Source organism: Crocuta crocuta, unplaced genomic scaffold (assembly GCF_008692635.1).
Source record: "Crocuta crocuta isolate KB4526 unplaced genomic scaffold, BGI_CrCroc_1.0 scaffold288, whole genome shotgun sequence".
NCBI classification, from domain to species: domain Eukaryota; kingdom Metazoa; phylum Chordata; class Mammalia; order Carnivora; family Hyaenidae; genus Crocuta; species Crocuta crocuta.
In genome coordinates this window covers 5,081,650-5,108,573 of record NW_027532607.1, presented here as the reverse complement: position 1 = coordinate 5,108,573, position 26,924 = coordinate 5,081,650, and the positions used below count along the sequence as shown (strand labels likewise).

The window sequence follows — 26,924 nt, the reverse complement described above, 5'->3', positions numbered from 1 at the left end:
ATTCTTTCCCCTGCTGCAATTGCAATACTTCCTTTGACATGAATCAGATCGATCATGGATGTGTGAGTCTACTTTGGGCTTCTTTTGCAACACTGATCATCCCTGTGCACAAACCATGCCGTATTAATTACTGTAGCTGAATATTAGCCTTAAAGTCTGGTCATATAAGTTCTCCAGTTGTGCTTTTCTTCCAGGTCGCCAGCGTAACTCTTAGCTCTTTGCATTTCCATATACATTTCCGAATCAGCTGTCAGTTTCTCTCACTTTCTTTCACCTCACCAAAAAGAAGAAAAGAAAAAAAAAAAAAACCACTACGAACATTTTGATTTTTAGAACTGTGTTGCTTTTATAGATTGATGTGGGGAGAAGTGACATGTTTATAACATTGAGTCTTTGAATCTCCCAATTTCTTTAGGTCTTCTTGGTTTCTTTTGATAATGTCTGTCAGTTTTTATATATATACTGTTTTAATTTGAGAGAGAGACAGAGCATGTATGAATGGGGGAAAGGCGTAGAGGGAGAAAGAGAGCAAGAAAGAGAAAGAAGCTTAAGCAGACTCCATGCTCAGCGTGGAGCCCAATGCGGGGCTTAATCCCACGACCCTGGGGTCATGACCGGAGCCATAATCAAGAGTCAGGCCCTCAACCGACTGACTCAGCAGGCACCCCGATATTTTCCAGTTTTCAAAACAGAGGTCTTGTCATTTTTTGTTAGATTTATTCTCAGGTCCTTGAAGCTTTTTCATACAATGACATCTTTTTCAAAGTTTATTTGCTATTTGTTGTATGCTGATATACGGAAATAAAACTGAATAGTCTATCTGACCATATACTAAATGGCTTTACTAAACCCATTACCAGTAACATCTAAACAAGTAAACATTTAAGAAACGTGTAGTCACACAAAGTGTCCACAATTGTAGACAAATGCGTAACTCACAGGGAAGCTCAGGTGTCTCCCCTCCATGTCCTCTCACTCACCTATTTATTCTACCACTAGCTTATTAAATCTACACCACTTATTAAATCACACGCTTTTGTGCACTGGCCTATCACATAAGCCACAAACGTGTCTTAATAATCTCTGAATTCACAGATCAATAACAATGGCTGGTAGAGAACAGGTATTCATAAATTTTTTATAAATGAACGAAAGAAGTCAAGTCTATTGAATCCTTGGCCAGTAAGTCAATAAATAACTGAGGTACTAAAAATAATAATGTCACTATTTCATAATTAATAACCCTTCAAATCAGTCAAGTAACAGAAAAAAAATGCCATGTTTTCTGGTTCAATGTCCTCAGGAGATTTTTTTGGCTTATTTTTCTTCTGCAAAAGAGATTAGTCATTGACGAATATTATAAGGAAAAATCTTCGCTTATTCCTCTTACATTAAGCATTTAAAGATAAAAGCTAAAAATTTTTTTGATTTGTTCTGTTGTTATTTTGTTTTGTTTTTCAAAGACAAAGACATATATACATATATTCTCTGGATGTTGTCATTTGGAGTTGAGTAATTACCACAGTAGGCTCTATTGAAACATTTAAATATAATTCTAGAATTTTACTTCTCCTGCTTAATCTCATTCAAAGACAAAGTTCCAAATAGTAAAAGGGTGGAGACATTTCTCCATCTTCATCAAAAAGTAACAGAGAAAATGGTTCTATTTATGTTGAGTCTTTTATTATCTTAAAACTGGTCTAAAAAAAAACCTATTTAAAATTACATGAATCAGCACAACCCTTAAAGGACAGAGGACAGAGGTATAAGTCACAGTAAATGCTTTGTATGATTCTTTCTTTTCTTTGTCTCTTTGTTATTCATTGACACTTAATGACACAAATATATCCAGATGGCATTCTGTCTTCCTTGTAACTTGAGAATTGTTTTCAGTAATTCAACAGCAATAATAGGATGATGAAATGAATTTGCAACCTCTCAGAATATAAAACACTGCTGACCAGTTTCAATTGTGCGAGCAGCCAGAAGCCACCTCACTGGTCAATAACAATGTTTCAGAATTGTGTTTTCATGGCAAGCCAGTGGGTTCTCCAAAGTTCAAAGCTAACTTCAGGTAGCTGATGACAGCAAAGAAAAACAAAATGAATTTAAAGCCAATACCCTTTCATTTTTTTTAAATTTTTTTTTTTTTTTTAATTTATTTCTAGGAGAGAGAGAGAGACAGCGTGAGCAGGGGAGGGTCAGAGAGAGAGGGAATCACAGACTCTGAAACAGGCTCCAGGCTCTGAGCTGGCAGTCAGCACAGAGCCCGACGCGGGGCTCGAACCCACGAACCGCGAGATCATGACCCAAGCAAAAGTCGGACGCTTAGCCGACTAAGCCACCCAGGCGCCCCATAAAGCCAATACCCTTTAGTAGCAAATACCCTTTAATGGGGACGTAATTTCAAGGGGAGAGAAATTAACTAGAAGTCAAGTGGTGAGCTGAAGCCCCAGGAGAAGCAAGTGAGCTGACATCCCTGCAGTCAGTTTACAAGATGAAAAAATTTCACTTTAGAATTGCTGCCAGTACTTCTAAAAACTTAGCTGTCTTTTTCAGTTGTGTATTTGTTTCACAGAGAATAGGTAAATATAGAAAACTATTTCTTTTAAAAATCTGATTCTATACATATATATACAGAAAATTTAAAATCAGTAGTATGCTGTCACAATTAAAATATGTATATTTTATACAACTAATTGCTGACGGCTAACACTTACAAAGGGTTTCACCACTGGAGTCAAAATTAGGTTATTGAAGCAATCTTAAATGAGAGAAAAAGTTCTTCAAAGTGAAAGAAACAGTGTGAAGCAATTTTTCTTTAAAAAAAAAAAAAACTTTCTCCTGTTCCATTTTCTCTCATGGGCCTCATTTTTGAAATAGCAATTCCCTTTCAAAAACAAACTCAGTGCTTCAGTTTTTTTAATTCAAATTCCCATTGTCTGCTATCTGCAGTAGTTTCCAAATGGAAAAAGATACCCTAAGCTCTGCTAGCTTTTACACAAAAGATTTTAGTAAGAAGAGAAAAGAGCAGTTCAAAACAATAACAGAAAAGAAAGACTAGAAAAAATATAGACTATGGAAAATCTGAAAACATTATGATTCTCCAAATAATGAATCTGCTGAATGATTTTTTTTAGAATCTGAGCTACATCAGATGCACACTTTCTAATCAACTGAAAATATGGAATAGAAGACTTCTAATTTACCACGTTTTGTCATATATAGTTTAATTAGCATTTGGGTTTTTTAATGTTTATTTACTTATTTATTTTGAGAGACAGACAGACAGACAGAAAGAACGTAGGCAGGGGAGGGGTACAGAGAGGGAGACAGAATCCCGAGCAGGCTCTGAGTTGTCAGAACAAAGCCCAAAGCAGGGCTCGATCTCACAACTGTGAGATCATGACTTGAGCTGAGATCAAGAGTTGGACACTTAACCAACTGGGCCACTCAGGAATCCCTTTATTTAGAATTTGGTAAAATTTGCCATGTAAGAATTATTTGATTTGGGAATGAGCCTAGCTCTACGGATTCTGTTATAAATGGTGTTGTCATTATTATACTCACACCAAAGGTGCTTTCTCTATCTCAGAAACTCAACTGCACTTGGCACAACTATTTATGATGGAAAGCACCAAAAAATATTTCTTCCACAGAAGACCATCAAAATAATTTCCTGTTCATCGGTTGCCATCACTGTTATTTTTCAAGGAGCCGGAACCAAGCACCAGTGGGCAGATCAGACCTGGCGAGGACGACTCACAAAGTCAGGACACGGGACTAGGATATGTGGAGGAAGAAGAAAGGAACCCCGGGGGCGTGTGCCCAGAAGGGTCCCGCACGGGATCGTTTAACCAGTCCACAGAGAGAGCCGTGATACCTACAAGTCAGGAACACATGAACTCAACGTCAGCAAGTGAGAGAGTCAAATGTGTCTGGCAGGACTGGTAAAGCAGGATAGAAGACAGACCATGAACCAGGCACATAACAGAACATTCAGACGTATTTGGGAGGAACAATCAAGGGTGGTTCCAGAATCAGTTCCACGAATACTATCATCCATCCCTGGCTTTCCTTGTTTCATGGCAGGCTCATATTGTGGCTGGGTATGGTTCTTTTCGCTCTCTTTTTTTTGGGCGGGCCAGAAGGGTAAGTTTTTTTTATTATTTTTTTATTTTGAGAGAAAGAGAGAGAGAGAGAGAGAGAAGGGGGGGGCCTGAGGGGGGGAGGGGGAGAGAGAGCAGGAGAGAGAGAATCCCAAGCAGGCTCCATGCTGTCAGCACAGAGCCTGACACGGGGCTTCAATCCCTCTATCTCACAAACCATGACATCATAACCTGAGCCAAAATCAAGAGTTGGACACTTGACCGAACAAGCCAGGCACCCCTGCGGCTAGTAGGATTCTTATTTTAATGTTTCTCGAAATGACTTTGTCTCCAGGGCTTTCAGTTTTGCCTCACAAAATGGCACTTTTTCATCTTAAAAAAAAATATATATATATATATATCAATTTAAAAACATTCTCGTTACTGTGGAAAATTGTTTTCTTAATTTCATTTGCAGATGTTTCATTGCTAGTATATAGAAGTATGGCTAAATTTTGAATATTGACCTTGTATCCTGAGAACTAATTTAAATCATGTATTAGTTCTTGTCTTTCTTTCATGGATTTTGACCATACAGGATGATTGTGTCATCTGCAGATTTGTGTACTTCCTTTCCAATTCCTTTCCGTTCTGTTCCTTTCCTTTCCTTTTTCTCCCCTTATGCACTGGCTAGAATCTCCAATACAATGTTGAACAGAAGGGCACTTGTTGGGATGAGCACTTGGTGTTATACAGAAACCAACTTGACAATAAACTATAAAAGAAAAATAAGTAAATATTTTTAAAAGTTAAAAAAAAAGAAAGCAGAAACTCTTATTAACATACAAAAAAAGAAGTGGCAAACATAGGCATGGTTTCCTCGTTCTCAGGAGGAAAAGCATTAAGCCTTCCAACATGAAGTACGAGGCATAGAGTTTTCATGGATGTCCTTTTTATTAGTTTAAGTAAGTTTGCTTCCTGTCTTAATTTGCCAAGAACTTTTTTTAAATCATGAATGATGTTGAACAAACTTTTTCAAATGCTTTTTCTGCCTCTACTAAGATGATCATGTTGTTTTGTTCTTGACTAATATGTTACATGACATTGACTTTCAAATGCTACCACCACCTGGGATCCCTGGAATAAATCCCACTTGGTTGTGATGTATAATCATTTTTATGTTTCTAGATTCCATTTACTAAAATATCATTAAGGATTTTCGTGTCCATATTCATGATAGATATCTTTTGTAGTTTCCTTACAGTGTCTTTGGCTCTGATAGTAGAGTAATACTGGCCTTATAGAATGAACTGGAAAGTGTTCTTCCTCCTCAAATTCCTGAAAGAGTTTTCAAAGAATTCAAAATTATTTTTTCTTTAATATTTGGTGGAAATCACTAGTGAAGCCATCAGGTGGTCCTGGGCTTTTCTTTGTGAAAAGATTTTTAATGTAAATTAAATGACTTTATTATAGCAGAATTCAGATTTTCTCTCTTTTTTAGAAGTTTTCGTAATTTGGATCCATCTATGAATTTGTCCATTTCACCTGAGTTTTGTAATTTGTTGGCATAAGTTTTTAAAATATCACTTTGTAATTCTTTCATTTTCTATAGGATCAATAATGGTGTCCTCTCCTCATTTATTCCCAACCTTGTTAATTTCTTTCTTCTCACATTTTTTCCCCATTAGCCATGCTACAGATTTGTTAGTTTTGTTGATCTTTTCAAAAAAAACAACTTTTGGCTCATGAATTTTCTCTATTATTTCGTTTTCTACTTCTTTGTTTTCTTCAAAAATATAAAAATATTTTGTATCTCCTTCCTTCTGCTTGCTCAGGTAGAAAGCTTTACTTTTTCTGGTTTCTTTTCTTAACGTTTATTTGTTTTATTTTGAGAGAAAGAGAGAGAGCATGTGCGAGCAGAGGAGGAGCAGAGAGAGAGAGGAGAAAGAAAATCCCAAGCAGGCTCCACACTGTCAGCACAGAGTCCGATGTAGGGCTTCATCTCAAGAACTGTGATATCAAGACCTGAGCTGAAATCAAGAGTCCGACACAACCGACTGAGCCATTCAGGTGCCCCTCTTTTTCTAGGTGAAGTTTAGGTTACTGATTTGAGAAAACTTTCTTTTGGGTGTTTAAAGCTATAAACTTTTCTCTAAGTACTGCTTTAGCTGCATTCCATAAATTTTGATATGCCCACGTTTTTGTTTTAGTTCAGTTCCAAATATTTCCTAATTTTCCTTGTAATATCTTCTTTGGCCCATGAGTTATTTATAAGTATGTTATTTAATCTCCAAATATGTGGGGATTTCCCAGATTTCTTATTGTTGTTTATTTCTAATTTATTATCATTGGGTCAAAGAACACATTTTGCATGACTTTAATCCTTTTAAATTTACTGAGAATTGTTTTGTGTCCAAGCACATGGCCTGTCCTGGGGAATGTCCCATGAGTGCTTGCATGGAGTGATTACTGGGTGGAGTGATTTAAATACCGCCCAAATCTCAGACTCCTTCCTGACTGGCACAATCAAAACAGACCCAAGGCGGCAGAGCAAAGGGTTTGGAACTTAATTGAAACTGAAACCACCCACAGAAGAAGATGAGACAGGACTTCTGCTCTGAAACAAAGCAGGTTGATAATCTGCTAACACAAGAACCTCAGGACCATCTGGGAAATGCTAACCTTACTCAGTATACTAATAATAGCTCAATGAGCATTTTGAGACTCATCCATGTCGTTGTAAAGCATCAGTGATCCATCCCTTTATACTGCTGAGTAGTATTCCTGTATATACCGCATTTTGACTGTTCTTGGATGTTCTCAGGAACCCCTGGGTTATTCCTGAGAATAGCGCTGTTTGTGCTATTCAAGTTAGAGGCTTCTGTGAATAAAACTGCTATCAACATTTGTATACAAGACTTTGTCTGGATGTGTCTTCATTTCTCTTGGTTAAGCACACAGAATGGGATGACTGACAAATGGTCACTGAATGTTTAACATTTTAAGAAACTGGCACTTTTCCCATAAGAAGTATGTAACAGCTCCATTTGATCACATCTTCACCGGCATTCGGCAGCATCAACCAATCTTTGTAATTTTTTAAAAATGTTTATTTTTGAGAGAAAGAGTATGAGCCAGGCAAGGGCAGGGAGAGAGGGAGACACAGAATCTGAAGCAGATTCCAGGCTCTGAGCTGTTAGCACAGAGCCCGATGCAGGGCTCAAACCCATGAACCACGAGATCATCATCTGAGCAGAAGTCAGATGCTTAACCGACTGAGCCACCCAGACGCCCTTGCAATCTTTATAATTTTAACCATTCTAATGAGCATGTATAGTGGCATTTCATTTTATTTTAATTTCCCTGATAAACGGTGATCTATTGAACATCTTTTCATGTGCTTAGTCACTTGCATATCTTCTTCTGTGAGGTGTCCAAAAGTTTGCCTATTTTTACTGGGTTGTTTGTCTTATTAATGAGTTGTAAGATTTCTTTTATATTTTAGATACAAGTTTTCGGAAATATTTGTGAATCTTTTCTCCCATTCTCTGGCTTGTCTTACTTCCTTTTGTTGTTTTTTAATGGTGTCTTTCAAAGAGCAAAAGTTTTTAATTTTGGTGAAGTGGAATGCAGCAATTTTAACTGAAATTTAATTTCTGATTTTATTGCATTGTGGTAAAAAAAAATATGCGCTCTCTCTCATGTCAAGTTTTAGAAACATACTGAGTGTTTCTTTATGGTCTACTGAATTTTATAACTATTCCAAGGGAGTAGAAATTTAATGTGTTATATTTAAAGGGTAGAAAGTAGAAATATAGATATTTTATAAACTGTTATTTAGACCTCCTATTTGTTTGGTTTTTGCCCCCTGATCTGTCAAAGATGAAGAAAAATATATGAAAGCATCCCATTGCTATTTGTATCAAATTCTCCATGTAGTCCCAATATTTTTTCATATTTAAGTACTCTTGCCTTTAGCATGCAAAATATATCCATTCATCTAGCTTATTAACTTGTATTGATGCCAATTTATATGATACTATTATATTCTTAAATTTCTTCTGAATATAAGTGATATGTTTTCATAATCTTTCTAATATGATTTTTCTGCAAACTAGTTGTATCTTTTAAAAAAATTTTTTTAAGTGTTTTATTTATTTCTGAGAGAGAGAGAGAGAGAGACACACACACAGAATCTGAAACAGGCTCCAGGCTCTGAGCTGTCAGCACAAAGCCAGATGCGGGGCTTGAACCCACGAACTGTGAGATCATGACCTGAGCCGAAGTCGAACGCTTCACGGACTGAGCCACCCAGGCGCCCCTACTGGTTGTATCTTTTATAAATAGCATACACATGGATTTAAGTCAACTAGTCAATATCGTCTTTTTTTTAACTAAAAAAATTAACCTATTAATATTATTATGACAGTTATATATACTCTGTCTTATTCTGGACATTTTGTTCTGTTTCTACTTCTATTCCTTTGGCAACATCTCCCCTTCGAGTTTTGTGTTTACCTCAAGATTTTTATGAAAATGTAATACCTTGTTAATTTTATTTATGCCTAAAATCATACATTCCAAAACTATTTTAATCTGCATTTCCCTAATTTTAAGATCTTTTGAGTCTCCCCTTTCCATTGCCAAGAGTTTTAGCATATTAAATTGTTTTTAAATTGTTATTAAATGTATATTGTCCACTTTATAGACCTTCTTTTTCAAAGATCAATAAACATGAGCCTTGTTTCTTATAATCAGATTTGTAACAATTAGTTAAATTTGTTTCTATTTTGTTGGATTCCATTGCTCCCTACTCATCCTTAAATATGCTGGTTTCCTTATGTGTGCAATGTCTTTAGCTTCATTTCTGGATTGGTGGTGGTGTGTTCATATAATTTTTTTCCAGAAGAGATATAAGCAGTATACATTTTAGGAGCTCTTACTAAGAATATGTTTTTTTGTTGATTTTGCAAGTGAAAAACTCTTTGGTTATGTGCAAAATTGGGTCACAATCTTTCCTCCTTCAAAACTCTGAAATATTATCCATTATTTTTCTAATTTCTTTGCCAGTTTCATCCTGCCTAGAAACGTGTGGGATTTTCATTTTTATTTGTGAGGTGCAATTCTTTTTCCAGAATGTATCCACGTTTCATTGCATTAACTTTACTTAATATGTGTGGCCTCTTTCTTATAGATCATGTCTTCTTATATAAAGATACTATTCTGATTTTTTTTTTCAGAATTCTACCAGATGGTTTTTAGAAATATGCTTTTATTCTGTGATTGCTAAATACAAATGCCTTTTTCTTGTTCTACAGAATGCTTTCACAAGTTCCACGCTATCTGCCTGTTTTTTCTCCTTCCTTACCCATGAACGCCGTGACCTGCTAATAGTACATCGTCAGCTCCAAGTGGTACACTGAGCCAAAGGCACCTGTCCTGGTCTCAGCCTTTCTCAGGACTTTCACTGTCAGCCTTAGCAAGTTCAAATGCCTCATCTTTAGCCTTCTTGACTCTATACCGAAAACTTCTTGCCAGGAGCTCCCTCCTTCAATATCTTCTGTATTCCTTAAGTGTTAAGCTGATCAGAGAGTTTCTTACGTAGCTCCATCACATATTTGGACCAAATACACATTCTAGGGACGGGGTCCTGTTCCTGGCAGGGAGCCAGAAGATGGGACATCCATGCAGCCGGGACTGGTCTCCACCTTCCGGCACACTTGACTCTGCAGAAATCACTGCCCTAGGCAGTGAGTGGAAAAATGGAAGAATGGGATCTCAGAGCCCCATTCTCAAAACCCAGATTCACACAACTCAACAGGAGTGGAAATCTGAATCAAGAAAATAACAACAAGGGGCGCCCGGGTGGCTCAGTCGGTTAAACATCTGACTTCGGCTCAAGTCAGATCTCGTGGTTCATGAGTTCGAGCCCCATGTCGGGCTCTGTGCTAACAGCTCAGAGCCTGGAGCCTGCTTCAGATTCTGTGTGTGTGTCTCTCTCTGTTTCTCCCCCATTCGTACTCTGTCTCTTTCTCAAAAACGAATTAAAAATAAAAATAAAAAAAAAAGGAAAAGAAAAACAAGCAAGCACTGTTCCAAACTAGTGAACAGTACAGGGCTCATGGGGATCCTTCCCTGGGGTGTTTCCACCACCCTGTAAGTGCTCCGGGGTCCTAAGGAGGAGAACTCCCGCTGAAGGGGAGATCACAAACAAGATTGCAACATTTTTTAGAATCAAGAAAATAAACCAAATATCCTTGGATAGAGGAGCTGATAAATGAAATGTGGTATATTCATATGATAAAATATATTCAGTGTTAAAAGAACTGCACTCAATCAACATGGATAGGGCTGGGATATATAAAATTAAATATAAAAGAGCAGCCTTGCACCAAGTAGAAAATAAACTCCAAGCAGCCAGTTAAAAAAACAAAATAAAACACAAACAATAAAATATAAAAATGCAAATAAGGCATACATAAAATCTATAGTATTTACCTAACTTTTAAAAAGTAGATGCATAAAAAATTATAGATGCAAGTACTACATATATATATATATATACATACATAACATATACATATAATATACAGGAACATTATATACGCATATAAAATTATAAAAGAGACTGAAATAATACACACTAAATTAATGACAGTGGTTTTCTCAGAAGTGGAGGGGAAGGAGTAATGTGATTAGATATGAATAACAAAACAAACAAAAACTTCACCTGTAATGTTGCAGTTTAAATAAACAGAGTGTTAACAGTGGTTGAGTCTTCATGACAGGCACCTAGGGGTTTGCACCCTGTTTTCTTTTCAAATTTTTAATTTTCTCTCAAAACTAAAAAGCATACCACTTCACCGGAGACGGCCTGTGTCCTCCTGAAATGCCAGTTGCAAATAATGGGATGTAACTGATGAATGAAACACTACTTATGGAACACGGGCAGGCACAGACATGGGTCACCTGAGCCCTTGCACTATGGAAACGGATGGGTCAGGATTTTACCTGTAGGCAGACCTATGCTCTGAGAGCTGACAAACTCTTGCCATGGCTACATTTGTAGCTACAATGTTAACTTTATTTATTTTGAGAGAAACAGAGTGGGCAGAGGAGGGGCAGAGAGACAGGGAGGGAGAGAATCCCAAGCAGGCTCCGCACTGTCAGCACAGAGTCCTATGCGGGGCTTGAACCCATGAACTGCGAGATCATGACCTGAGCTGAAACTAAGAGTCAGAGGCTTCACCGACTGAGCCACCCAGGTGCCCCTGTTGCTACAACTATAAATGACTATTGTGGTATTGCTTGAAGATGAATCGAGGACTCCTAAAGGAGGAAGGGGGGCCCATCTCCTGGTCTCCCACCCCCAGGTGCGTGTCCTCCTCCTTCCACGCACTGCCACCAAGCAGTGATCAGTGGCCACCTGGTGGCCTGGGGAGCACAGAGAGGCACGCCTAAGCTCCACGCTGTGGCTGCTTCACTTCACACGCCCGGCAGGGAGCACGATGAGCCTGCTGGCCAAGCCCTCTCCACCAGGGCCCTCCTTCTAGGCCGCCAGGGACCATCTCTTCTTTCCGGGCTCCAATGGGAGGGGGGGGGTCCCCTTCTGCCAGGCTAATATCCCTTTTTCTTTCTGAACCTGTGACCCAATAGTATGGATAATTTTGATAAAACTTTTGTTAGAAATAAATATGTCTCTGTCGTCTAAAGATCAGAATGCACCTTCCTACTGAGAGAATGACTTTCAAAAAAGCTGATATGGCAGCCTCCTCACCTGCTCTTTCATTTCGGCGTAGACTTTCTCGGAGTTGAGTTCCACCTGCCGCTTAAACTCTTCCAGGGCGGCATCTGCCTGCTGGGCCTGCAACCTCTGAACTTCAGTCACACGAGTCAGCTGCTCCTCTTTTTCCCTAGAAAAGTCCAGAGAAGCTTCAGAGTTGAAATGTAAAATGAAAGAACGAGGCTTGAGTGAAAGGGTAATATTTAACCCTCTCTAAAATAACATTCAGATTGCAAGTCTTTGATCCAAATTCTAAAGAACTTCCCTTTCAAAAGTTGACAATAAAATACTTTGTCTCCAGAGAAATAGACAGCGTTCTGATGACAACTTTCAAAGCTTTCCCTCAAACTGCTTCCAAAGATTTCCCTAAAAACAAAATGTGTTTAAAACCACTCATCCCCACTGACTGATGAATGGATAAACAAGGCACAGTGTAGTTGTACAAGAGAGTATTATTCAGCCTTTAAAAAACACTCAAGTTCTGGGGCACCTGGGTGGCTCAGTGCGTTCAGTGTCTGACTTTGGCTCCGGTCATGATCTCACAGTTGGTGGGTTTGAGCCCTGCGTCGGGCTCTGTGCTGACAGCTCAGAGCCTGGAGCCTGCTTCGGATTCTGTGTCTCCCTCTCTCTCTGACCCTCCCCTTGCTCACAGTCTGTTTCTCTCTCTGTCTCTCAGAAATAAATAAATAAACATTAAAAAATTTTTAACACAGGATGAAAGATGCCAGGGACAAATGGTGATATATTGTATGATTCCATTTATGTGAAATACCCAGAATAGGTAGATGCTTACAGACAGGAAGACAGGAAGTAGGTCAGTGGTGGCCAGTGCCTGGGGGGAAGGAGGTGGGCAGGGGGAACGAAGAGTGACTGCTAATGCATATAAGGTATCTTTTCTGGTGATGAAAATGTTCTGGAATTAGATAGTGGGAATGGCTGCACATCCTTGTGAATATACTGAAATCTGCTAAAATTTATACTTTACAACGATGGATTTTATAGTATGTGGATTATATCTCAATTTTAAAACAGCAACACACCATTAGAAATATCTCTAATATGCATGCCTAGCAGCAGGTGACCTGTAGGGTGACAGGCGCCACACAGCAACATGGTGGCCAGAGACTGCTCTACTGGCCTGCAGGAAGCGTGCCTACTGATAACCATCTCGTTTCTAATGTCTTAAACTCAAGTTCTATGGTCAAAGGGGTTCAAAAAACAAAAGAAATCTTTGCATAGTAATACAAGAAAAGAATAAAGACTTTAGGTTATAAATGCATGAAAGTTAATGATGGCTAATACTGAGTTCTTTCTCGTGCTGGACACTGTGCAAAATATTTTTATATGTCTTCTCTCCTTTATTCTCAGGGCAAATGTGTATCAAAGTATTATTATACCCTAGTTTTAGAGACCAGGAAACTGAGGCTTAGAGAGTAGTTTTGGGAAAACACATTTAGTACTGGACCAAGCCAGGACCAGTCCCGGCCGTCTGACCCTGAGTTCATGCTGCTTTCCCAATTTTCCAGATGCCACACTTTATGGTCTGAGTCCCCTTAAAGTGAAATCACTGCTCTTCCTAAAAGAGGTTCCAGGGAGGTCCCTTGCCCCTTCCCCCAGGTGAGGATGCAGTGAGAAGATGCCAGCTCTGAACCAAGAAAAGAGTCTTCATGAGAACACAGCCATGCTGGTGCCTTGGTCTGGCACTTCCCAGCCTCCAGAGCTATGAGTAATAAACTTCTGTTGCTTATAAACTACCCAGTCAGTGATATTTTGTTAGAGCAGCCTGAGCAGCCTGAGACATCATAAGTAAGATTAACTTGGCTCATCTTCCCTAAATGTGAAAGTTTACACACATATAAGCATTATCTCATTAACTTCAATACCAAAGAATGCTGGGGGGTTGGGGGGGTGGAGTTATTTAACTCACAGAAATCCAACTGTTTTTTATGTATTTATTTTGAGAGAGACGGGAGAGAGAGAGAGAGGGAGAGAGAGAGAAAGAGCAAGCACAAGCAGGGTTCAGGACAGAGAGAGGGGGAGAGAATCCCAAGCAGGCTCCCCACTGTTGGCACAGAGCCTGATGTGGGACTCGATCTCACGAATTATGAGATCATGATCGGAGCCAAAATCGAGAGTTGGATTCTTAACTGACTGAGCCACCCAGGCACCCCCACAAATCAGATTTTAGAGAAACACCATGATGGGATTGGGGGGGGGGGAACCTAAACAATGATGCTACTGTCTTTTATGATGTGGGCAAACAGTAATTTGAGTTTTTTGTGTTACTCAGATCTGAGCTTAAAAACCCCTCTAAGACACAATAATTTTTAGGCTTTCCAATAAGAACATACATGTGATATGTGTGATATAAAATATCAAAATAACCACCTTCTCCACAAATACTAAAAACTTTCTCAGAGCTTTAATGCAAAAATACTGATAAGCGTCACCTAGTTTCCATTTCAGCAGGATTCTCCTGTCCCTTTGTAAAAAAAAAAAAAAATGTGGCAATGCATAGTTTCAAGTCTCTCCTTCCCTCACCCCGATCTGGACAGTATCTGCAAATCAGTAGCTCTCTGCATACGAGATGAAAGAACATATTCCACATCTACCTTCCCTTAACTTTTCATCATATACAACGTGTGTCTACCTCTTCATCCCCACCACGCAGCCTTCTACCTGAAGACGACCACCCAGTACACCCCCGTGCTAAACAAGGCAGCTTTTCCACTGAAACCCCTTTCCACACGTCTGTTTCACAGGTGGAGCCGCTATTTTAATGACCTAAGGGTTTAACACTCAGCCCCAAGATGTGTGAGGCCGTGCCAGAAAGCAAAGCCATTCCAGGTCATGCTGTGTGCCAGATGTCGCTCCTAGTCACTGCGTTTCACAGCAACGTGGTACAGGTTTCTGGAATGTTTTAAAAAGGTTTTCTTGAAGTCGTTTACTTTAGGTGACTATATAACAGGAACCTGAATATCTTGCTGTCCTCCATTTTACTTACATGTTAAAATAAAACAACTGTGTGAACTAGTTGCCAAATTCTAAGGCCTTAACGTTTGGTTTCTTTGCCACTTAATGTTAATATTAGCTCCTAGACAATAGTGATGAATAACTGGATGTTATACTGAAGACTGATTCAGAGAATCACCGCAAAAAAGACTGGATACTGTGATGGCAAGAGAGAATTTTAATTTGGTTTGGTGTATTTTCATCCTTCTTATATTACTCTGCCCAAGAAGCAGGAAGACTTGACTAGGGTTTCTCTGATACAAACATTGAATATGTTGTTAAAATATTCAAATATCTGAATACTAAAATAACATATGAGAACAACCAAAGTCATATAAAGTACATCGGGTACCATATCCTAGACCTAGGTTGGCAAATGCGATGGATATTTGCCATAAACATTTTGTCGCAAATGCTCAGTGGACGTTTTCGCTAGTGTGATAGACCCAAATGACTGAAGAGGGCTGCCTAGAACTCTCTGTTAAAAGGATTCTGAGACCAGGCTCAGAGGAAAAGGCCACCGTGATCAATGAATACTGTGCCCTTGCAGGGGTTTGGGCTTGGGCAGCACAAGAGCTACTTCCAAACTATCCAGGGACTACAACTGACTGGCGCATCCCATGTTACTCTTTCGTTTTTTAAGCCTCCTGAAAGAACTTGAAAGGACTACTTCCTATCAGGATAACAATTTTTCAAAGATTCACTTTGCTTGGTCAGTCTGTTCATAAACACAAAAGAAAGAGCTTTGGATGCTCTTTGAAAACTTTAAAAATTCATTTGTCATATACTTTAAAAATTATGTACCATTACTGAGCCAAAAGAAAGTTTTCCTAACACGTGTTATAAAATATATGACCAGTGGCTGACATATCCACTCTGTTCTATGAATGCTGAAAGTCAGTTGTTTTACTTTTTTTTTTTTTGCCCCTATATCCACATGAACCCTTTAGTTAATGTAAACACTTTCAATTTAATAGGGCAATATTTTCGCTGTATCATTTCATTCTTACCTACCAAGTTTAGCCATTTGCTTTATAACTACCTTATAGCCACATAAATCAAAATCATACACTTTACCTATAATCAGGTATATATCACAGACCATATTTAAAATACTGTTAGAGGGGCGACTGGGTGGCTCAGTCGGTTGGGCGTCTGACTTCAGCTCAGGTCATGATCTTGCAGTCAGTGAGTTCGAGCCCCACACTGGGCTCTGTGCTGACAGTTCAGAGCCTGGAGTCCGTTTCAGATTCTGTGTTTCCCTCTCTCTCTGCTCCTCCCCTGCTCATACTCTGTCTTTCTCTGTCTCTCAAAACTGAATAAACATTAAAAAAAATTTTAATAAAATAAATAGAATAAAATAAAATACTGTTAAAATAAAGCCTAGTGCAGTAAGGCACATTTTCACTCATAATTTCTATCCTTATCTACAAATAGAAAACAGTCTTATATATTAAATGACAAGTACGGGGAAATGAAGAAAGCTTCCACCTAGTTTCTAGTCCCACCACACCGGCTAGTAGGAAGCTAACTATCAAAGGCCTCATTCACTCAGTGTAAATCACGACAATACATTGAGCTCCATTAATATTTAGGAAGCTTCTCTCTTAATAGAAATAAAATATCTGTCTTAATTTAAATAAAGAGATGATATTCATTTTAATGAAGGGTCCATTGTAATTTCTACCAAAGGAATAAAGTAGAAGTGGAAACTTTTAGCATTTGAAAAAGAGAAATGTCTGCTTTAAGTACATTTTTCCCTTTTACCAATGATTCCAAATGGTGTCCTACAAGAAGAAAAAAAAAAAAAAAGACTTTGAAGATTATTTTTTCCAGTGGAACTAGTTGTGGGGCCGAGTATAAATACATCACTCAAATGCCTTAAAGCAGGGCCTCCTTGAAGATAAAAAGGTGGGAAGAAAAATTTGCTTTTTAGTTCTGATTTATTTATAAAATGCAGTAAATTTTCCTCGTCGGAGAATATAAAGCTTAAAAGAAAAAAGAGGCTGCATTCTTATACAACCACAAGCCAGCTCAGATTAAAGGATGTTCTGAAGTACATGATTATTCAAAAAGGCAATAAAATGTAGGAGACTAATAGACTACAATTTGGTATTTCTTGAGCTTTACAAGCTAACATTTATATGTGCAGGCCAACCTTAATTTGAAAATCTTCCCTTTGCACATTTCTGTACCAGCACTTTTGATAATGATGGCAGGGACCCAACATATATTTATAAGGCTTCACATTACAGGATACTTCATTTGCTGCCAGCGTGGCATCTCCACTGGAAACTCCAAGAAAAAAACAAAACAAAACAAAACAAAAACTTCAAACAAGTCTGAAAAACAGCAAGAAGAGTCTCCATTCCCTTTCCAGCTGGGCTGAAAAACAAGACTTTCAAGCAGCGCTAGTCTCTACGTTCATGGCTGCCGATTGGTGCTTAAAGGGAATACAGTGAGTCAGTCAAAAACATTAAGATACAACCATGACTTAAAAGGCACTAAAAATAATACCTTTCACCAAGCATGATAAATGAAGGAAATTCTTTGGCCTCTTTTTCACACAGCTGCTAAGACTAGTGGCCTCTGTTAAATTCTTGTTAAAAAAAAAAGTGGGGGGGCAAATACTGTGAATACCTAAACATCTGAAAGAAATGTATGGTAAAATGGAAATTAGTATTCCTCTCAATATTGAAAAGATGACAAGACTCTTCCAGTGATTTACGGATTCAACACAGTCCCTGTCAAAATCGCAGGTGGCATTTGGCAGAAATTGACAAGCAGACCCTAAAATTCATATGGGAATGCAAGGTACCCAAAAGAGTCAAAACAATCTTGAAAAAGAAGAACTTTGGAGAATTCGCATTTCCTGACTTCAAAACTTATTATAAAGCTAGGTTAATCAAAATCCTGTGCTACTGGCATAAGGATACGCATATAAATCAATGGAACAGGATTAAGATTCCAGAAATAAACCCTTAACATCGATGATCAGTAGATTTTCAGCAAGGGTGCCAAGGCAATTCATTTGAGAAACAACAGTCTTTACAACAAATGGTACTGGGGCAATGGGACATTCATTTGCAAAAGAATAAAGTTAGATTCCTTCTTCACACAATACACAAAAATTAACTCAAGGCAAACCACAGACCTTAGTGCAAGAGCTAAAAATATATGCAAGTCTTAGAAGAAAACAGGAGTAAATTTTTGTGACTTTGAGCTAAGCAAAGCTTTCTTAGAAGTAACACCAAAGGCATAAACAAGAAAATAAAATATAGATAAACAGCTTCAGCAAATTTAAAAAACTCCTGTGCTGCAAGGGATGTCATCAAAAGTGAAAAGAAAATCCACAGGAGAACATACTTGCAAATCATATCTGAAAAGAGGCTTGTATTAAGAATACATAAAGAACTCTTACAGATCCATATTTGAAAAAATAAAGAATACAATTTTAAAAATATAAAAAATAAAGAACCTTTATTATTTTCTTTATTAAAAAATTTTTATTAAAAAATAAAGAACCTAAAAATAAGTAAAGAATCTGAATAGATGTTTCTCCAAAGAGGATATACAATTGGCCATAAGCACATGAAAGGTCACTCACTAGAATTAGTTATTCAAAAAATGCACTTCGAAACCACAATGAGACACAACCTCTAGTTTGACTATAATCAAAAGACAGATTGTTGCAAGTATTGTTCCTTTTGTTTTGTTCTGTTTTACATTTACCCTGCTTGGCCTTTCTGGAGCTTCCGGAATCAATATAATTATGTTTTTCATGAAACTGGAAAATGTTGGCTATTATGGATTAAAATATTTTTGCCTCTATTACCCGCTTCCCTCTACTTCTGTGATGCAAATATACTTTATGCACCATTGTTGTCTTACAAGCCCCTGCAGCTTGCTTATTTATTTATTTAGGCACATTTTTCTCTTTGTCCTCAGGTTGGCTAATTTCTAGTAATTTGTTTTCACATTCATCAAATCTTCTTGTTCTCCATTCTGTTGTTATATTCAGCCCACATTTTAAGTTTCAAATGTTGGATTTTCCGTTTGTCACTGTTGAGATTGCCTCGTTTCTAACTCATCGCTACCAATTTTTCTTAATTTCCTGAACACAACTATAATATCTGCTTTAAAGTTTTTGTCTGGCAACCCTAGCATCAGATTCATCCTCAGGTGGTCTCCATTGATTATTTTCTCTTGAGAATAAATAGGTCATGTTACCTGTTTCTTCACAGATCAAGTATTTTTGGCCTGTGTCTTTATGAATGAGACACTGTAGAGACTGTGGATTCTGCTATTTTCCTCTGAACGGTATTAATGGTTATCTGTTCTTTGCAAGCAGTTTACTTGGCTGGATACAAACTACAAATTCTGTCTCCTCTGTAGGAGACAAAAGTTTGTATAAAAGTTCAGCTCTTTTAGTCTTACTTGGGCTGTTTAGAGTCTTCTCCAACCACACATGTTTCAGAGATCAGTCAGAATATGGACCAAGATTACACAAAGAATCTGGGCCTCCCCTTCTCTGCTTGCTCACTTCATTTCCCGGGTGTCACTCCATCTTAGTTCTCAGTGTTGCCCAGATGTTCTTTCATCTGGTTCTTCAAGCACTAAGACCACAGTTATCTATCCAAAGTCTAGCCGTCCCAAGTACCACCAAATGTGGGTAAATAAATGCTATAAAAATAGGAAATTCACTTTCTTTCTTCCAAGTATATACTCCTTTCCACGATCTCTTCATGTTTATCTGTTCTCCAAGGCATCAGGTAGTTGTGTTTTATATTTTGTTCAGAGCTTATATTTGTGGGAGGATTGATCTGATGGGAGCTTGCTTGCCATAATGTAAACTGGAACCTCCCTTCTTTGTTGCTTTGACTGGGAGGTTACTACTTAATCTTTAGGGGCTCAAATGCCAAGTCTTTGGATAGAACTGCTCGCTATTTCTTCTGTCCTTGTCAGCACTCTTTATATACTGCTACTGTAGCATTTTATATACACTATTAGAGTTGTTAATTGATATATTTGTCTTTTCTATGATAATGAAGTCTTTTTGAGGCTAGGAGAATGGAGGATGTGGGGACGCAACCATGCCTTCTTCATATTTATATTACATACCTTGAACATATATACTATATGTACAGAGTAATTATATTATATCATCTAGATAGAACCAGAGCACAACCATGGAACATAGCAAATTCCTCGACCTCAGCCTTTCTGACACATCTGGTCAGATAATTCTTTGTTGTGAGGACCTGCCCTGTGCATTGGGATACATTTAGCAGCATCCCTGGCCTCTGCTCACTAGATCCCAGTGACAATGTCCCAACCCCAATGCTGACAACCCAAAATGTCTATAGATGTGCCAAATATGCCCTGGAGGGACAAATTCATGCCTGATTGAGAACCACTTGTTCTTTATCAAATTTCATGGAGTGAAAGAAGCGCTAGGTATTATTTGCTTTCTGGGTGTTTGATTTTCAAACCAGGTTTAGGGTACTGTTAATGGAGAATGATCTGAAAAAGCAATAACCATTCAACTTCTTAGGGAATCCAATCCATACACTGCTTACAAAAAACTATAATGTCTCCACCACCGGGAACTTGCATGTTCTTACAAGGATGTGTCTTATAGGTGTTTGTGACCTGGAGAGAGAAGACTCAGAAATCCTAAATTGATGATGATGAAGATGATGATAAAGATGATAATCATACTGATGATGATGATGATGATGATGATAGGCTTATATATAGCTCTTTGCAATTTAAGAGTTTTTGCACACATTTCCCCAACTAGATATAGGTTTCTAATGGAAAATGTTAAAGAGAAAGTAAAAACTAGTAAGAGACAAAACTGATAATTATAGTTAGTTAAGGGAGTATACTCTGTATGCTAAATGTACTTAACATGTATAGATTTTTCAGTGTTGAGGAAGGAATGTTTTGGGATTATCTAGCTGGAATGAAAGACACCACAATTTGTTCCTTTAGTTCATCAAATGACTTTTGAAAGGTGGCAGAGGAGAGTAAATTCAGATACAAAAGGAAGAGAAGTAGTTAAGTCTTAAAAAGACAAACTAATGATATCCAAAATACCAAGTGGAAGAATAGTTCATACATGCATAAGAGAATGGTGGTAGCTAAAAAGTTCTTGCTGCACAGAATGAAAGGTGACTGGTGAGATTATCAGCACTAAAGACGTGATATAGGGCAGACATAGGTAATTCAGCAATGAAGTCCATGGAGCTATATATGAAAGGAGCTTGGTGTATTAGTTTCCTGCAGCTGCTGTAACAAATTACCAAACGCTGAGTATTTTAAAACAAAAGGAATTTATTCTGTTTCAGTGCTGCAGGCCAAAAGTCTCAACTCAAGAGTCAGCAGGGCTATCCTCCCTCTGGAGGCTCTAGGGGAGAATCCATTCCTTGATACTTGCAGCTTCTGGAGACTGCTGGCATTCCCTGGCTTATGATGGTATCTCTCTCTGATCTATCTTTGCATCACCTTCTCCTCAGTGTTCCTTCTCCACTGTTTCTCTTTACTTATAAAGATACTCATGATTGTTTTAGGACCTACTTGGATAATCTCATGTCAAGATCTTTACCTCATTTATATCAGCAGAGATCCTCTTTTTAAATAAGATCATTCACAAGTTCTGAGGATTAGGATATGGACCTATCTTTTTGGGGAGTCACCAATCAGCCTACTACACATGGGTTGATAAGGTACAGTCTACTTTCTGTTTGGGGGCTCTGAAACTTAGCTGTAGATCAAGCTTCTATTCATCTCTGGAACACAGAAGGCTTCACTTCAAATATACTCTATCAAAGAGCTCATCTGGAGTGACATTATCAAGACAGTGACATCCCCAACTTCAGTGCCCCTCACCAAAAGACCAACTAGCAACTATCCATTGACAAGTTACTGTTGGGAAAATCCCACACCCAAGGATGTGAATGAAGCACCCCCACTGTACCACAGAGACTGGAAAGATTACAGGAGAAAGGTAAGAGGAGTGGCTACACTCCGCATCATCACCCAGCCACCTTGGGCCAGTGTGACACTGCACCCTGGTTTCTCCAGTGGAAAAAGGAGAGCCGGTGGTGGACACCTGGGCCCTCCCTACTGCAGGATGCTTCCCAGAAATCCCACTATAGTAGTCAAAGCAATGTGATAACTGCCATTTAAAAAAACCAACACCAAAACAAAACAAAACAAAAAACCCCAAACAAACCAATAGAACAGAATTTAAAGCCCAGAAACAAATCCATGCATGTACAGCCAACTAATATTTGACAAGAAAGCCAAGACTACTCAATGGGGAAATGATCGTCTCTTCAATATATGGTGATGAGAAAACTGGATATTCACATGCGAAAGAATGAAGTTGGGTCTCTATCTCACCCCACTCACAAAAATTACTCAAAATGAATTAAAGATTTAAATGTCAGGCTTGAATCTATAAATTCCTAGAAGGGAACAGGATATAATCTCCTTGACACTGGTTTTAGCAATGACTTCATGAATATTACACCAAAACATTAAGCATCAAAAGCAAAAAGAAACAAGTTAGACTGCATCAAACTGAAAAGCTTCTGCACAACAAAATAAATGATCAAGAAAATTAAGGGGCAACCTCCAGAATGGGAGAAAACATGGCAAATCACATCTGATAAGGGTTACTATCCAAATATAAAGGGTCCTTATAACTTAATAGAAAAAAAAAAAGCCCAAATAATCCAATAAAAATGGGCAGAGAAGCAGAATAGACAATTTTCCAAAGAAGATATTCAAATGGTACTCAAAGGTGCTCAACATCACCAATCATCAGGGAAATGCAAATTAAAACCACAATGAGATAACCACTTCAAACCTGTCAGAATGGCTAGCATCTAACAGAGATGACAAGTATTGGTGAGGATATGGAGAAAAGGGAATACACACGCACACGTATGTGTGCACACGCATGTATACACATACACACACACATACACACACAGGAATATTATTTAGCCATAAAAGCAAAAGAAATGCTGCCAGCTGCAAAAACATGGATGGACCTCGAAGGCACTGTCTGTGCTAAGTGAAATAAGTCAGGCAGAAAATGACAAATACTGTACAATCTCATTTATGAAATCTAAAAAAACCAAACTCAAAAACAGACAGCAGATTGGTAATTGCCAGTGAAGTGGTTGGGGGGAGTGGAGAAAATGGGTGAAGGTGTTCAAAGAGTACAAACTTCCAGTTATAAGATAAATAAGTTCTGGGGATGTAATGCAAAGTATAGTTAACAATATTGTACTGTGTGTATGTTTGAAAATTGCTAAGAGAGTAAATACTAAGAAATTGTCATCACACGAAAAAATTTTTAACTATGTGAGGTGATAGATGTGTCAGCTAACCTTACTGTGGGAATTGTATTGCAGTAAATACATGTAAGAAATCATTAGGTTGTATGCCTTATCAGCTTCACCATGTTATGTGTCAATTATATCTCAATAAAGCTGGGGTGGGGGAAGGAGCCCATTTAAGAGGAAACATGTCCCCATTATGCCTTGACTAAGATGCATCCACATCTTATTATGCCTGGGTAAACAAGACCCCTTGTTCTTACCGTCATCAATTAGCTCTAAGAGGTATGGATGGAAAATTATGGGGGATATGTTTTTAGAGGGAGTTGAGAGTCATTTCTCCTATCAGTAATACCAATTCTAGTATCCAACAGAGTGTCTCAACTGATTAAGTCTGAAACTGTACTGATGTGGCAGACTGAATAATGGTTCCCCAAAGACATGCATACCTTAATCTGTGGAACTGTAGATATGCTACCTTATATAGCAAAAGAGAGTTGGCAGATGTGACTAAGTTAAAGATTTGAGATGGGGCGATCATCTCAGATTATCTAGTTAGGTCTTTATAAGAGGGAAGCAAGAAGGTCAAAAGACAGACAAGGCAATATGAGAGTGAAAGCAATGGAGAAAAGACAATATGATTTAGGGTCACAGACCAAAGAATGAAGACAGCCTCCAGAAGACAGAAAAAGCAAGGAACTTCTTCCCTAAAACCATGCTGCAAAAACCAGACCTGATGGCACCTTGATCTTAGGCCCGAAGTCTCTTTTCGGACTTCTTATCTCCCAAACCATAAATTAATAAATTTGAATTGTTTTAAGACACCATGTTTGTGGTATACCAGCAATAGAAAATGGCAACAACTAACAACCCTAGTACATATTCAAAACTTAGAACATATCAAGGGCTGTCTGAAGAACTTAATGTATAATATTTATAACTGCCTTATTGCTGAATGGATAAATAATAAGTTGGGAATACAACAAATTTAAAAGTTAAATCAGGCAAAGAAAAAAATCCACAGGCCAAATTTTGTTTCAGTCTTTAAGTGTTGAAAGTTTTTGCTCTTAACTTGACTCCGTCTATGTAATGTCACCATGTTTAAAAAATCACCAAAAGGGACACCTGGGTGGCTCAGTCAGTTAAGTATCCGACTTTGGATACTGACAGCTGACAGCTCAGAGCCTGGCGCCTGCTTCAGATTCTGTGTCGCCCTCTCTCTGTCCCTCCCTCACTCATGCTCTGTCTCTTTCTTTCTCTCTCAAAATTAAACATTAAAAAAATAACCCAAAAAAGCCAAATTATTTCTTTCCAAAGGACATATTTACATGTAATAGTGGCAAATCTGGATGAGATAGGACCCAGGGTAAAACTGTCTAAAGATATTCACTTAGGTCCAGATATTCCCCTTGACCAAGAATGCATCTGCCAAAATATGCAAATTCTGAGTGTGGTCAAGTGCAAAGAATCAGTATGGTTCCGAACTAAAATTTCTGGAGATCAACAAATGACTGCTGAGACTTGCAAAAGAAAGAAGTGACGAAAGAAAGTTTTAGTTTCTCGAAGGCAAGTTCTTAAGACCAGAAGCAGGCAAAGAAAAGGACTGTGTGATGGCTAATGACGAATGAGGGGCTGTGGGAAACCCCAGGGCACCCCAGTGATTATGAAATACTGAAGGAGAAGGCCAATTCACAGCTAAGGTGAATTTTTATGGAAAAGTTTTAAGGCCCCAGAAGGAAATGACACTGCCAAGTGTTTCTGCAGTGCTCACCACAAAGACCTACATCACAATTCTGAAGCACAGTGTGTGTGCGTGGTGCTAGTGCAAGTCGGCTACATGGGGTTAGCGCTTGTGTTGGCATCACGTATACTGAGATTGGAATGATACAGAGGTTAGCATGGCCCCAGCACAAGAATGGCACGCGAAATACACTAGGACAAAGTGCTTTCCCGAGTCACAGAGTAGATCGCGTAGAAGATATAACCACTGAAGCCTAAAAACCAAATATACATACATCTTCCATAACACATTGAAAGATAAAAAGAGTATTTTAAGTTTATTTTGAGAGAGAGAATGCGCACACATGTGCGTGTGAGTAGGGGAGAGGCAGAGAGAGAGAGAGAGAGAGAGAATGAATCCCAAGCAGGCTCCATATCCGACGCAGGGCTCGCTCTCACTACCATGAGATCATGACCTGAGCTGAAATCAAGAGTCAGAGGCTTAACCAACTGAGCCACCCAGGCATCCCCAAAAAGAATATTTCTTTTTTTTTTTTTAATATTTTTTAATTTATTTCTAGGAGAGAGAGAGAGAGAGACAGCGTGAGCAGGGGAGGGTCAGAGAGAGAGGGAGTCACAGACTGAAACAGGCTCCAGGCTCTGAGCTGGCAGTCAGCACAGAGCCCGATGCGGGGCTCGAACCCACGAACCGCGAGATCATGACCTAAGCAAAAGTTGGATGCTTAACCGACTAAGCCACCCAGGTAAAAAGAGTATTTCTAAGGAAAAGAAAGTCATGTTTAAAATGACCATAGCGGGGCGCCTGGGTGGCTCAGTTGGTTGAGCACCTGACTTTGGCTCAGGTCATGATCTCACAGCTCAGGAGTTCGAGCCCCACATCGGGCTCTGTGCTGACAGCCAGCTCAGAGTCTGGAGCCTGCTTCAGATTCTGTGTCACCCTCCCCTGCTCACGCTGTCTCTGTCTCTCTCTCTCTCTTTCTCTCTCTCTCTCAGAAATAAACAAAAAACATTAAAAAAATTTTTTAAATAAAAAAAAATAAAATTACCATAGCAAACCTGATATTGTTTCCATTCTTTTGCCTCCTAAAATGTTGAACATCATACTTTGAGTTTACAAGTTCACCCAACCTTTTCTTAACTCAGTCTTCAAAAATTGCCTAAGACCTACACGTTAACCAGTACCTTATACTAAGGAACAAAGCTACATAAGAACCCCGTCTTTTTAAGAAGACTCCATTAAGTAAAAGAAAAAAATAAAGATAAATATTAAATATTATAACAGATATTTGAACATAGGGTCTTGAAAAAGGGAAGGAGAAGGTTCAGGGAGATTTTGTTCTACTCCCGTTAATGGAAGAGACAGATCTGTAAGACACAGATCTCTACTGGGAGACTCTCTATCCTACTCGGGTGAATCAGAACACCCTTCTTAGAAGCCCCTCAGGGGTAAGTGGGCTTACAGGCAGCAACAGTAAAGGTAAAAGGAAGAAAGCCAGTAGCTGTCAGCACAATCCTGGCTCGAATAGGAAGGCATTGATTTGATTTCAGGCAAGCACTCATTGAGGCTCACGGCAACCAGGGTGCCCTAGTACTAGAGCAGCTAGAGATTTTTCTCTCCATACTAGAGGTACCGCTCCAAGAGGGCATGGTAACAGTATAGAGAAGTGCTTCCGGAACTCTCTTCTGACAAGGATCTTTTACGGTCACTGCTTCCCCAGAAGTCTGTGACCCCAGAGCCAGGTTCCAGTCCTAAAGAACCATGATTGGTTTTGAAGCATGTCACTTATGAATAAGAATGAGGAATCTCTTCAACTCTCCGAAAATCTCTTAAAAACATGGATTTCAGCGATGAGGTCTATAAATTCCTTGAAGTCAACAGGATTTGAATCATGATTCAAAAGAACTGATCCTGGCATCAACCTCCTGGCCTATATTTTCAATAAC

General features: G+C 38.6%; 1 protein-coding gene and 1 pseudogene across 5 annotated transcripts in view; one reads left to right on the top strand and one right to left on the bottom strand.

The window, feature by feature from the left end:
- Positions 1–26,924, bottom strand: part of CEP112 (centrosomal protein 112) — a 420,942-nt gene that overhangs the window by 238,402 nt on the left and 155,616 nt on the right. For all 5 annotated transcript variants that reach the window (XM_077780421.1, XM_077780423.1, XM_077780424.1 and 2 more), the window contains one exon: positions 11,866–12,001. In XM_077780421.1, coding sequence (XP_077636547.1) covers positions 11,866–12,001 — 136 coding nt within the window. The remainder of the gene's footprint in view (positions 1–11,865; positions 12,002–26,924) is intronic.
- LOC144245057 (U6 spliceosomal RNA) lies at positions 25,093–25,190 on the top strand (annotated as a pseudogene).